The sequence below is a fragment of the Trachemys scripta genome, chromosome 3 (genome assembly GCF_013100865.1).
Source record: "Trachemys scripta elegans isolate TJP31775 chromosome 3, CAS_Tse_1.0, whole genome shotgun sequence".
Taxonomy (NCBI): domain Eukaryota; kingdom Metazoa; phylum Chordata; order Testudines; family Emydidae; genus Trachemys; species Trachemys scripta.
Window position 1 is genome coordinate 68,833,939 of NC_048300.1, and position 14,580 is coordinate 68,848,518.

The 14,580-nt window shown below is 37.6% G+C and overlaps 1 protein-coding gene across 9 annotated transcripts in view; it reads left to right on the forward strand.

The window, feature by feature from the left end:
• CEP170 (centrosomal protein 170) overlaps window positions 1-14,580 on the forward strand; it is a gene marked incomplete in the record, with an annotated part of 185,383 nt that overhangs the window by 81,143 nt on the left and 89,660 nt on the right. For 8 of the 9 annotated variants that reach the window (XM_034765012.1, XM_034765013.1, XM_034765016.1 and 5 more), the window contains 1 exon segment: window positions 10,755-11,231. In XM_034765012.1, the coding sequence (XP_034620903.1) occupies window positions 10,755-11,231 (477 nt within the window). 9 annotated transcript variants of the gene reach the window in all.

The window sequence follows — 14,580 nt, forward strand, 5'->3', positions numbered from 1 at the left end:
GCTGCAGAGTGGCCTTTCTCTGTTGACCTTCTGTTTTTTGTCACTGTTTTTGACAGCAAAGTACTTCAGATTTTCATCATATTGGAGTCTATGGCTGAAATCCTGGCCTTATTGAAGTCAGAGGCAAAAACTCCCATTAATTTTAATGGAGCTAGGATTTTGCCCTTTGTGAATGCCTTCTTTAGTTCTCCTCAACTATTGTCATGATGCATGACAATACTCCTGTTCTTCTTTTTGCGGATACAGACTAACACGGCTGCTACTCTGAAACCTGTCATGATGCAGTGGACAGAGTTATTCTCCAAATATTTAATAAAGCTGTGCTTACATGAACAAAAAGGATATAAATACATGTTGGAGATTCTGACTGCTTGAGAAATTTCTCAACTTCACTCTGTTTAATATCAATTCACATAGGTGCTAGAACTAGGGGATCTGGGGGTGCTTCTGCACCCCCTGTTTTGAAGTGGTTTCCATCATATACAGGGTTTACAGTTTGGTTCAATGGCTCTCAGCACCCCCACTATACACATTGTTTCAGCACGCCTGCCAATTCAACCCAGACATAGATTTAATTATTTGATTCCACATAATATCCACTACACATTTAATCCAAATTCTAGTAAATGAGATTTTGTTAACCAGCCAGGTTTCTGGATTGCTGACAGTTATTCACTGATAAAAGCTAGGATAAGTTTGGCTAGTAAAAAAAAAAATTGTTCATAAATAGCAGTTCAACAATAACAGAACTGTACTGTTCTGAGTACAGAGTTTGTTACCTAAATCACTTTGTACACAGTACAATAGCTTACTAGTGGATATAGTGAGTAAAGTCATTCTTCTGAACTAATATCGATCCGATATCGACATCTGTCATTTGGTATAATAAAAATTAAGCCATTGTAATGGACACTGTCACCAAATCAATATCTCTGACCGTGAAAATAAATGGTTCTGTTTTTGTTTTGCTGTGTGGATGCCAGCAGTACAAGATTCCTTCTGGCAACATTCTGTCCTACTGTCATTCCTTAGTGTTTCATCAACATTAATGTTAGTCCATATTTAATGAAAAAAATATATATTTGCATGGTCTGATTTATATGTTAAATTTGCAAGAAAATTCACCTCCGTGATGTCTAATCTAGGACTTTCCATTTCTACTAGTTATGCTGTTAAAAGTTAGTGTGTGTAAAATATATGGCCAAAACTTAGAAACGTGGGTACCTAAAGTTGGGTACCTAAAGTTAGGCTCCTAAATCCATCATGAGGGCATTTAAATAAAAGTGGACTCACTTTGGAAATTGTTAAACATTCACAAATCCTATTTAAATCAAGGCAAATCCAAGCCACTTTTATTTAGGTTCCTATACATGGATTTGGGAGCCTTACTTTGCAGGTGGGTGGGGGGGTGTTTGTGTTTGAAGGTGTTGTGTTTTTTTTGTTTTTGTTTTTGTTTTTTTTTTAAATTGGAATGATTTTTGTTTCCTTCCTTACATCATCTCTCCTACCAGATAGGGGTTGGAGCAAGCCTTAGATGTCTCTTAAAATAACCCAAAATAATTTAAAAATGTAGTGAACTTAAGATCCAATATCTTAGGACCTTTGGGGACTATATGCAAGTTTGGCAGCCTTGAATTTCCACCCCCTAATGGAATAAAGCTTTCACCATTAGGGCTTTGGATTAGTGGGTAGAGACTGGGTGAAGACCTTCAAAGGTTTCTTTTAAAGTGATGACTTTTTTGTGTAAAAAAAAAAAAAGTTTTTTGTCACATTCTAAAGTTTTTATGGCTTTTCTTGAGTCTTCTACGATTTGACTAAGACACCTAGTTTTACAGGCATAGGTATACAGAAATAGTCACAATAATTTGCATGAAACTCTTTAAACTTCACTACAAAACATCTGTACTTTATGTGGAATAAATAAAATGCGTGATGGTATGATATAAAGGGTTTGTGAATACTTGTCTGAGGTAACATAACTCATTTGTAGGTTCACCATCCTGCACTTCATGTTAATTAAAAAAAAATATTTCTCTGAAGATATCATTTGTGCAGCATTCTCACTCCTGGGTCCCAGTTCCCTAGCAAGGGAGAGGTAGAATTCCCTGAACTCTGGGGGGTTTTGTTCTGTAACAATGATGGTAGAGTTTTATTCAGGTTCTCTGTTCTCATAACAGTCATCAGTGACTGCCTTCTGAAGAAAAACAAGTGACTAGCAGCTGTCATATGTGTTTCTGTCTCCATTCCTTTCTCCATAGGGAAAATTGCATGTGTTGTGGGGTTGGGTAAGGAAAAATGTCTGTTGCTGTCTGTGAAGGCAAGTGGAAAGCAGTGAGGTTTAGAATCATAGCACTTTTCTCCCTCAAGCTCTCTGAGCTCTTACCTTCTCCATCTCTATTGGGCCTACCTTTAAAATATGAAGTATATGGTCTTAGTGGTAGGGCGGTCCACCTTCTTGCTTTTTAAAATTGGGGGATTGTAAAACACTGGTCATGAAATCTTCCACTCTTCCATCTTTCTGTCTCTTCCATGGTGTTACCTCTGCCACCTCCTTTTTTGTCACTTGGTCAGATGCCAACATTTATGGCATTGTTCACTCCATAGGTCACTAGTCCTGACTGGTCTTCTGATTCAGAGGAGTCACATTGTATGTGAACATGGGGGAGGATAGTTTTCTTAAAAGAAAACTAAGGAAACAAAAGTCAAATGAAGAAGGGTAATTTTAAGAGGGATTTAAAAAAAATTCTTGTATCCATTTTTGTTAGTTTAATGCCACATTTTGAAAAGTGAAATTGTGTAATTCTGTGGTTTTGTTGTAATTTTTATATAGGACTGTGTTGTTTTTTTAAATAAAACTAAAAAGAATCTCTGCAGGATATATATTGTGCTGAAATAACACCACTCTTTGGGTGACTTCTGAAGATCGCACCCAAGGTAGGAAAGTACTCCAGAATGATGTGCAATTTGTTGTCTTATTTTATTCATACATTAAAATTGCTTTCTTCATACTAGCATAAGTACTTTGTGAAAGAGAGGAGTAGCTTCTACAGTGCTCTCTGAATTCAAAGAAATGCAGATAAGAGAAGCCAACATCTGATTAAACCAACTGGTCAATGAAATCAAAACCTGCCTTAGCAGTAGAATGGAAGGAAAAAGTTTGTCTGTGCTAGAGAAGAACTCAGTAATGAATGGAAGTCTAAAGGATTTGTTTAATGTGCTCAGTTGTGGTAATTTACAAACAAAGTGAAGAATGGCAAGGTTAGACAAAATTTTGATATAAGGTTATAAAAAATATTTGGGCATGTAGCCTCACAGGAGAATACATAATGTGCATCATCTCACTGTGTGAAACAGTTCCATATTACCTTTGAAATACCTTTTCAAGGTACCTTCTACAAACAGAATTACTGTAAGAAAGATTAAATAAAAATATTTGTGCAAATAGCTTCTTTGTTTAAATTGAAGGGTTATTACTTCTAACAAAAATGGAATTCAGCTTGTGACAGAAGAATATAGTCAACAGACTTAAGTGAATAAAGTTGTACAAGAGCATTAAAGCCCCCCCCCCCAAAAAAAAAAAAAAACACAAAACAAAAAAACCACAAACCCTATATTGGTGAATATTTGGTTCCTTTCTCTAAAAGGATTCAAATTGCATGGATATAGAACTTTAAGATCCCACCTAAGAAAATAAAATCACTATTTTCAATCCCTTTAGGTTATCAGAAGACTTTCAAACTCGGTCTCCATGTGTTTCAACTTCTCTTTATGTAGAATGTTTATTAGTGTTGGCAGAATGCCTGAGTAGACCTGTCAGGTGGAAGGCCATCTTGAGGGGACAGAGGGCTTCGTCTGGACTGGCAGGAAGAAATGAGCTGTGGCTCCTTTACGTGTCCTCTCTCCCTTTGAGGTTGGGAGGGAATTGGCTGGCAGGTGAGGCGGATGACATCACTTGAGCTGGTGGGTGGGCTGGTAGAGCTCAGGTGATGCCCATTGGCCCCTGCACACATGGGGGAGTGTAGCCCTGGTCTTCCAGCCTGAATCCCATCTCATTTCTGGATTAACTGCTCCCTCTCTCCCATACCTGGAATTAGGGTAGGATTGGGTTTTTTTGGTCTACTGTGAGCATTATGATAGTTGCTTTTTGTGACTGGGAACGAATTTTACCATCACTGTCAGATTGGCTAGCATGGGGGAGTGGGCTTTTTGGCATCCCCACAACAGCTCAGAGACCTGGTCAGGAGGTAAGCTTCAAGCCGTCGTAATGTAACAGGTGGCACGGTTCAGTGCAGGTATTTGCTCCTTAGAGGTCCAGTTCTCTGATAAACTGGCATTTGTAGTAGCCTTCAAGACCTTCCTAAAGAAGCTGAGGAACAGAATAGGGGCTCCTAAAGTTTGGTTCTGCAAGGAGCCCAACCCTCTTTCCCCAGACACTTAACCCTCATGTGAGGAGAGAGTGGTGGGTTCCCAGCAATGGGCTGGGAACCCACTGTGGAGGGCTGGGAAGCTAATGGCAGCCCTCTACCAGGTGGAAACAATTAAAGAAGGAACCATGATCTGCACTGTACAATTTATTGCTGAATAGGTTGAGTTAATGAGTTAAGTTTAGTAAAGGTATTACCTAATTAAATCACATTCCTTGGATCCTGTCTGTCTTCTGACATGTGCAGAACAAACAATTTTGTTTTATGTGGTATACCTTAGTGGGCTTCCCTCCCCCAGAAAACCTGCTTTCCTGTCATACTAGTATTTGCTGTGGAACTGTTCCAAAGTTACTAAATATTTTCACACACTTTAATACCAAATAAATTATTACATAGCCTTTTTCGGACCACTTAACTGGTGCATAATTTCCTAGGCTTGCTCCCCCTAAAGTTTTCATCCTTCCATTAAAACGTTTTTTTGTTGCTTTTCAACAGACTTGCATATAATTTCTTTGAGTGTCTTGACATTTCAGCATAAGTACATTGAGGCAGAAATTGGAAAAACAATCCATGTGTGATGGAAACATTCTGTATTTATTATAACTGGAACTTCTGTGAAATTTCATATCTCCTTGAATGTTGTTTCAACCTTTTAGACCTAACCTGCAGTCCAGCACTGACCAGCTGAGATAGTAGATGTAACATAATTTGCTTTTGTATATGGTAAATCATTATCTCAGATATTTAACACAAACAAATAAAAGATCTTTGAAACAGCCTTCTTAATGCAAAACTGTCTAGAACAGTGGCCCCCAAACTTTTTTGATCATGCACCCCCCCTTACCAGATCCGCCCCTCCTCCCTGGGAGCCACAGTAGGGAGCCGAGGTTGGGTGCTGGGAGCAGGGGCGCGGCCAGGAGCAAAGCAATGGGCGGAGCGGGGCTGAATTGCACTTCCTCCCCGCCCCTCATGGGGGCTGGCCCAGGCCCTGCCATGCCCCCCAACCCACACACATTACTCCATACACCTCTGTGGGGGTGTGCCCACAGTTTGGGGACCACTGGTCTAGAACAAGTAAATGATAGATTCTCATATTTATAATTCTTCAAACTTTTGTTTCAATAACACACACCCAAACATTTTAATAAATTAATCTAAATAAGAGTCTCCATCAGACTTTAACAATTTGAAAAAAAAATGTTCTCTGTTGACTAGAAGGTAAAGTATACATTACAATAGATGGAGCATGGTTTAATGAGGAGATTGATATGGGAGATTTGTCGCTGCTAAACCAGCTCTGTAAAATTAGCCTTTAAAGTCTCAAGTTAATGAGATTATTTTGGTATTACTGTCTTTCAACCTTAATGGAAACTCTAATGGAAAATCTTTGTAGTAAACAGAGCACAGTGAACTCAATTCCAAAAAGGCACATCCTTGTGCTTTTGTGTAGAGAAATACGGTGATGTAATTTTATGCTCTATGGATCCATGAAATGGTGTATGCAGTATGACTTCATATGTGACCCAATACTGCTACTTTTGAGCTGAGTTCAAAGTACACTCATTTTCTCTAGCTTTCTCTGATAGTGGTAAGTATACTGGGATCTAACTCTTCTCATCACACCTCCTCCGTTCACCCCATCTCCCCCCCCAAAAACAATTATTTGTGGTTTGTTTAATTGCTGGAGAATTTGGCATCACTAATTCTCCTAATCTGAATTTCTAAATGTGTAGGAATAGCAGACCAAAAACTTAATTTTTTAAATTCAGTTTAAGGCTTTGAAAAGAACATTATTTAAGTTATTCATACAATTCTTTTTATGATAGGGAACTAAATATTTCTGAATTCCAACAGTGGGTAACTTTAAAGTATTTTTATATGTAAAGTTTCTTTGCAGATAACAAAAAACTGCCATTCTAAGGCAACAGTAGAATATTAAATCCCTGAAAGATAAATTAAGAAGACATCTGAGTGATCCTGAAAATTAAACAGTAAGGCCTCAATTCAGCAAAACACTTAAGTGACTGTTTAAATATTTTGAGGTATAGGGACCTAGAATAAGTGTGAGTAATGCTTATGTAGGCCTATGCAAGGCTATGGAAGTGAACATGCACAGCATGTCACAGGAGGCATTCAGAACTTTGTAGAACAGGAACCTTTTAAAATATTTAGACAATGAAAGATAGCTTCTAATTTTCTTTTTGTAATTTTTAGTTAACTTAGTACTTATGAAAAATGATGTACAAAAGATTTAAAAAAATGTTTAGAGAGCAACTTCACACATTTGCTAAAAGACAAGTTGCTAGAACATTAAAATGTGGGAAAATATTTGTATTTAATAGCGATAAATTATTATATAGATTTTTCTGGACCTCATGGTAAATATAGGACATAAAGTAAAGTCACTAGAAAATTGTGACCTATGAAAAGCAAAAGGGCCAATAAAGGAAAGGAGAGAGGAAATATGAAAGAAAAAGCAATAGGCTGGAAAAAAATCAGGGGAAAAACAGGATAAGAGATCAGAAGAATGGGATTCCATTAGGTACTAATATTGGCACACCTTAGATTCTGTCTCTGAAAAATTGTGTTACATTTGTTTTCAAATAGTCGCTAACAAGACTTTTCAAGCATTTTGGATTATTTTACTGGCATGTAAATCTGTTGTTCTGATCTCCAATTCATGCTTTTAGGTTTATCTGTCTCTAACATTAGCATCTGGATTGATGGAGTGACTTTGTCATTTAAAAGAGAACATGGAAAAGCTATCAGTTTATATATAGTCTTGTAACTATTTTGTCCAGTAGCAAACTAGTCTGCTAAAATAGAAGAAAGGACAGTAACTGCAGATCTTTCTTTGTTCCACTTTTGCTGAAATATTCTTTTGAAAAATCTATGCAATATCAGGTCATTTTTTGTATTGTTAAGGTGGAAAATATATTAAATCACACTATGCAAAGTACAGAAGAGAATTTTTAAATAATAAATAACCTGAATATTGTGGAAATAGTTTCCTAAAACTGTTACGTGTTTTTCAGAAGTGCAGTTCAAGTGCCTTAACAAAATCTCCAGTCTTGCAGGCCAACAAATGAATTCCATTTAATAACCATGAGTACATATACATACATTCTTGTCCTGCAGGACAAATGGAATTTTAGGGCCCCATGATTATTTGTGTATGTTCAAAAAAAGAAAACAATAAAAAAACAACACAGCTGTAAAACTTGGTGCCAGTAAGGGCACAAAGTGAGTTTTGCTGCTTTTTTTTACCCAAATTTTGAGTTCATTCCAGTAAAATAATTTTCTGAATCCATTTGTTTTCAAATGAGATAATGTATTAGGCCAGGTATTCTCCAAACGCTTTTATAATGTGCACCACTGCTTAGGGAAGCAAGTGTCTAGTGGACAGCCTTCCTGCCCAATCATGATCACTCACACAACCTCTGCTCCCAACTCTCCCTATTCCATTTGCAATTACACAATATCCCTGTGGCAATTGCAATGCTATTTGCTTCCCTGTTTGCCTCCCAGAAGCTGCTGCCTCGTTCTGTTTCCTAGCTGAGGAACTGTGCAGGGTGGAAGCTCTTCATCTCCATATACACCCCTTTATCCTCTGCCCCCTTTGCTACCAAGAAACTTGCTCTCAACTCCTGCTTCCCCCACCCCTCCTCTCCCCGCGCTCACAACCTTCCTTGCCCTCTCACACATCTTCAGACTCTACTTCCCAAGATAGGCTTTTTCCCCATCCGGGCTCCCTGCACATGCAGTTCATGTGGCATCAGCCTTGACTTCTCCCACTATCCAGCCTCATTCGCCTTGCTCTCCAGCGCTAAGCACCAACTGTTTTTTTCCTTGTGCTCCTCTGATGCAAGACCAGGACATTGCTTCCTTCCTCTGCCTTTTCCTGCACTCCCCACACCAGCCTGGTGCTGTCCTCTCCCCAACCACTCCACCACAATGATGATTTATAATCCATTCACAAATGCGTTTTTGTAGTTCCTATTTAACTCAGAAATTGTTGTGATGAAGCACTTCAATGTTAAGTGTTTATGTAGTTACATTTCAGTACTGTACGTTTTCCTGGTGCACAGCTTGCTTGGGCAGTGTGGATTACTGTATGGTATTTTGAAGGCAAAGGTGAGGCTATTTTACACACTTACTCATTTTACTCTCTACGAATCTAATATAATACCAGTAATTTAATTTAAAACGATAACATAGTTGGAGCATTCCCCGAAAGGAGATCGCCATCAACATGAAACTTGGGTCTTTTTTGTTTTTGCTTATACTACAGTGGAAAATAGAAGATTAAAACTATATTACATTTTGTTTCTTGTACTTCTTAATCATTGAAAATCTCACCTTCCTACACAATATTGCAAATGTTGTAGTTTGAAAAAAGTTCCTATTTTTTAGCTAATATATTTAGTTAAATTGTTTTTGTGCTTACTTTAAAAATATTCGCACCTGTTTTATGAGAAATCACTTCTTGGCTTGTATGGGGAAATTTTGAATTTTTTTAAAAATTACTCATCATACCTTTTTCTTTACCTAAATTATTTGAAATAAATTCATTCTTTGTCATAATTTAGGTTTGAACTAGATTGACTTCCAGTCTTAAAGAATTCAGATCACATTTTATGTATTCCAATATGTTTTTTTCGGGCTATTTAAAGACCTCACTTTATACAAGAAATGGTGTCTTGATATGAAAGTCAGGAGAAGAATTTTACTTTTGATCTGATCTAGTTTGTACTTTTAAATAGATTAAAAAATATATACTGCAAAAAGCTACTTACTAAAGAAAGTAACTTAGTACAAGGCATACAAATTGTTTTAAGAGATCTTATTCTGTAAGATTCCAAGCGTGAGAATAAGGGGAGGATGTACATTAATCCTCTCATCCTTCCTTAGCATTGTTCATTCTTGAACTTTTCCAACCATTATGTTACTCTCAAAGTAGTCCATATTTCCAGGATCAAAGCACCCATCCTATTTTCTGTGGTTTCATCATTTTTTTGATCTTTCTCTAAAGACACATGATGCTGAAAATAAATCAAGACTTCTCAAAAAAGCAAATCTTTCCTGAAAAATAACAGGAAATATTTATAATTCATTTGTACAATCCTTTATTTACATTGCTACATTACTGGCTAAATAACAGATTTCAGGTACAAATTTAACTATCTCAGGTGGATACAATTTGTCTGTTTTCAGCCACATGATGAATATATTAATAGGATTTTTAGTACTCTGTGTCCTAAAATCCTTTTCCACAAATCTTAATATGAATCATGTAAAAAGTGTGAGAACCATTTGAATTATGCTGTTTGGAGTCTGGCTTGCTGCTATTAACTTTTAGATGAATATCTCTTGCATATGGTGCATCTTTATATCAGATATTTTGGCTGGTATATTTCTTTTGCCAAATGCGTGTAAAGGCTAGTTTCCTAAAAGGATACTGATCGCTTTGCTAGCAGCCGCATGAAAACTTTACTTTAACATTCATTCAGGATGTGCAGTGGGACACTTATTTCCAATCCCACTCCCCCTGTTTTCTTTGCTCCATTCAAAAGCATGAAATTTATTAAATTCCTGAATTCTTTTGGCTGCTGTAGTTTCCAGTCTGCTTTTCCTGTGCTTTATAAAGTGTGTTCAGTGAAATAGGGGCGCGTATCATTAGGAATTTAGTTTATAATTCACGGCTTTATCTTTTGTAAAAATATAGAACATGTTTGTATTATAAAACAGTCTCAAATGCCTATTCTTGTTCTTTGTTTTAACTTTCACATGGGAGCTCATTTTTATCTTGCATTCATATTTGAATTATTTTTCCGAACAGTCTTGCTATGAAAAATTATACTGACTGTATTGCTTAGGAAATGAAGTCATATCAACCCCATCTAATTCAGGACACCTGTTCCATAAATCTAGTCAGTTGCTTTTTGATGATTTCCAGGTAGCTCTGAATAGCAATATTATTTTTCAAAATATTAGCTCTTATGATTTTTTGAACTATTTGCAATGTTGCTATTAATATGAATCTCCTTCCATCATCCACAAATCTGTTGGAGTGCAAATTTTCTTTGACAAATTCTAAGATAACTTTCTGCCAGCTTGACATGCTTACAGTCATGGCTGTCCTCTCTTCAGTGACATTTTTCACGTAGCAAAAATAACTTACAGTTCCAGAAGTACCTTGTTCAGTCTTCTGCATGGGCTTGTGCTGTTTTCCAGGAATTACTACAGTGGCCTTTATAGGAATTCTGAAATTCCTTGAAGACCCTGAAGTTCCCTAGTATTGTGAAATCTATTTTTCATTTTTCTTAATAGGATGCAGCACAGATGCCAAGCAAGTTGAGGAGAAATCTTCAGCTGCAAATGAAGAAGAACTTTATCCTTTCTGTAGGGAGCCAAGTTACTTTGAAATTCCTACAAAAGAATTCCAGCAACCTTCACAAATAGCAGAGAGCACTATTCATGAAATCCCAACAAAAGACACCCAAACCTCACATGCAGCAGGTGCAGGGCATGCTTCATTTACCATTGAATTTGATGACACCACTCCAGGAAAAGTAACTATCAAAGATCATGTGACAAAATTCACTTCAGATCAGCGCCACAAGCCGAAGAAGTCTTCTCCTGGTGGACAGGACCTTTCTGGGCTTCAAACTGTGATGATGGCTGCTGAGAGCAAAGTAGCTGACTGGCTAGCACAGAACAATCCCCCTAGAATGATATGGGAAGCAACAGAGGAGGATTCCAAAAGTATTAAGAGTGATGTTCCAGTTTACTTGAAGAGGCTGAAAGGTAAAGTGAATAATTTCAGCTATATTTATTTCCTAAGGCTTCAATCTTTCACAGAGGTCATGGGTGGACCCCTGCAGTCTTGTGGAGTCCAGTTGAAGTCATTGTTGCATCTGTACAGGAGAGTGTGGTAGCACATTTCTTTGCAGGATGGAGTCTTAAAAAAGTAAAACAATTAATTTAAATGATCCTACAGTAAGTATACTGACTGCAGTTGTGTTACGTTATTATACAGTTGAAGGCTTCATATGTTCCAAAAGCTTGCTCTTTGAAAGAAAAAACATCTTGGGTAATGTTACACAATTTATAAGACTGTACATTCATTTGTTTACAAAAGTTGAATCACTCTTGATAATCAAAACAGCAAATGTTCTGTTGGATACATAAAAAAATCCTTTTGCTATAATCACATTCATGAGAGCTAAAGAAGATGCACATTAATGGCTAGATACGCAGCATACACAGATACTCTATTTAACATACTGATTTGTGACCCTGGATTCAACTTTAAGTCCATACTCTGATATAAACCAAAATGTTTTGTAATACATCAGTAAAATATTTACACACATATTTTTGTCAACCAAAGTTCCAGTTGATTTCAGATGTTGATTTATTGCAGACTACAGATCCAATGACATTTCAAATGAAAATGAATTCAGCAGTGGGTAATAGCTTTTCAAAGGAGTAAAATCTATGTGGTGATTTCATTAAGCAGAATTAATGAAAAATTCTGTTATGATTATTTGCTCATAAGTATTCCACTGACATTCAAACTTTTCAGAAAGAAAGCTTGATGACAAATATTTAAAAGTCTACTAATTATTTATTTTTAAAAAATCCTGAAAACTTAACTGTGCAGTTCCTTATTTCTTAGCTTTGCAACCTAAATATACTTGTCTGCTCAGTCAGTTGGGATTGAGTAAATGTTCTTTGTTTTATTGATCAAAAATGTGCCTTGAAAGCTCACTTAGAAAGCTTAAAAGTCTTAGAAACAGCAATATCACCGTGCTATTAGTGAAATAATAGCATAGTATTATTGCAGTGTTTTTAGTGCATAATGTCACAGTTACTGCTTTGCTGTTCATGACATTGGATTGTACTGGACTCTTAAAATATTCTTTATACTATCAGACATGTTACTGTGAAAAATGGGAAGAACTATTGCCTGGGCAGGCATATGCATGCAAGAATTGCATCCCTTTTATGTAGCAGAAACTTGAAGATGTTTCTGTTACAAATGCACATTTACAGTTCTTTCAATTGAAAATGTATGATGTACCACAGGAATTTGTTCTGGATAATGCGCTGTGTGACCTACTGTATCACAGCTGGTCTCTTGCACTTCCCCCCTTCGTGAGGGAATACCTACAACCACTCTGAAAGCTTGACTCTGAGCATTGTAGTGAAGCTTTTTAACATATTGGTATCTTCTCCCTGTCTGTCTTCTATTCCTAGCTAAACCTGCAATGAAATCATGATGCAAAAAACTGTGACCTATAAGTTTCATAACAGTATTATTATTGCTATATTGCGATAGCACCTAGGATTCCTAGTTTTAGACCAGGGCCGCCGGTGCTCGGCACTGTGCAAACACACAATAAAAAGATGGTTCCTGCTTCAGAGTGCTTACTATCTAAGTTAGTTGTCTTAATAGGTTGTGATGTGAAGATTATAATCACTTCAATAATAAGAACAAGCCATGTAGAAGTACACTTTTATCCTAGTGTTAATATTAGAGGTAACAGCAACAGAAAAGCTAAAATATCAAATCTTTAAAGGTTTTTTGGCTCATTAAGTTCTAGTGCAAAAGCCCGTCTTTTCAACCTACTGTGTATAAATATGCGTCTGATTATTATATTACTATGAATCATGGAATATTACCACAGTTCCGAGCTTCTTCCACATCCCTACTTGGTAATCCCAATTTTTATTTTTTTTAGTGGCTATATTGTATTTTCATCCTCTAATAGATAGAGCAAAGACTCTAGATCAGGGGTGGGCAAACTTTTTGGCCTGAGAGCCACATCTGGGTGGGGAAATAGCATGCAGGGCCATGAATGTAGGACTGGGGCACAGGGTTGGGGTATGGGAGGGAGTGCAGGGTGTGGGACGGGGTGTGGTGTGCAGGCTCAGGGCAAGGGGTTGGGGCACAGGAAGGGGTGCGGAGTGTGGCAGGGGGTTGGGGTGCAGGAGGGGTGTGTCAAGGGGCTCAGGGCAGGAGGTTGAGGTGCAGGGTTCAGGAGGAGTTTGGGGTGCGGGCTCCAGCACCGCTTACCTTGAGCGGCTCTGGGGTGGCAGCGGTGCACAGCGGGGCTAAGGCAGGCTCTCTGTTCCCAGCCAATGGGAGCTGCGGGGGGCAGTTCCCTCAGGCGAGGGCAGTGTGCAGAGTCCTTTGCTCCCCTCCTCCACCAAAGGTCACAGGGACGTGGTGCTGGCCGCTTCCAGAAGCGGCGCAGGGCCAGGGCAGCTAGGGAGCCTGCCTTAGCCCCATGGCGCCACAGGGGTGGCAATTCCGCGGGCCGGTTCCAAAGCCCTGATGGGCTACATCCGGCCCGCGGGCCGTAGTTTGCCCACTCCTGCTCTAGATGATGTCTGATTGCTAGATAAGTGCTGTAGTTGTTCTATTTCCTTTGTTACATTGCCTCTGCAATGCTCCATTTTGGTTAAACAGAGTACCAGAAATTCCAAATTAACTGTGGAAAATGAACTTCTATTTTCATGTAACATAACATTATCAACACAGCCAGCTGGATGACTGTTTCATATTATTATCTAGCTGATACTTCTGTCTGGTAAAGGAAACAAAAAATGAACACTTCATAATCTTTGTAGCATACAAAATAGCTGAATTTAAAATTTAAATTTTATAATTACTATATTAGTTGTTTTCCATTAATTGTTATGATTATTTTGATTGGTTTAGCACTAACAGTGGTGTTTGATGCTGTACAAGAGACATATCAAAACAGTTACTAACTAGCAGAGCTTCCAATCTAAATGACAATCTAAACACTCTAGGAGACCCAGAGGAAAAGTCAACATTTTAATAACTAACTACTTGCATAGTTTGACATTTGCACAAAAAGAAATTACTTAAAAAAACGCCTTATGGCTAAAAGAAGAAAATCCAGATGATTTAAAGAGAGAGAATAGCAACTTATTCTACAGTGTTTGGATAGTTTCATTTCACAGAAGACTGCTTTGTAATAAGTTTGGCTTTTAAAATTTCAGTTGCTATGTAGTTCCTTCCATTTAAATTTCTTTTAAATAATAATAATAAGTTCTCATACAGTGATCTTTAGCCATAGATCTCAAAGTGCTTTAGCAGACTGGCAGGAGTGACTGGTAG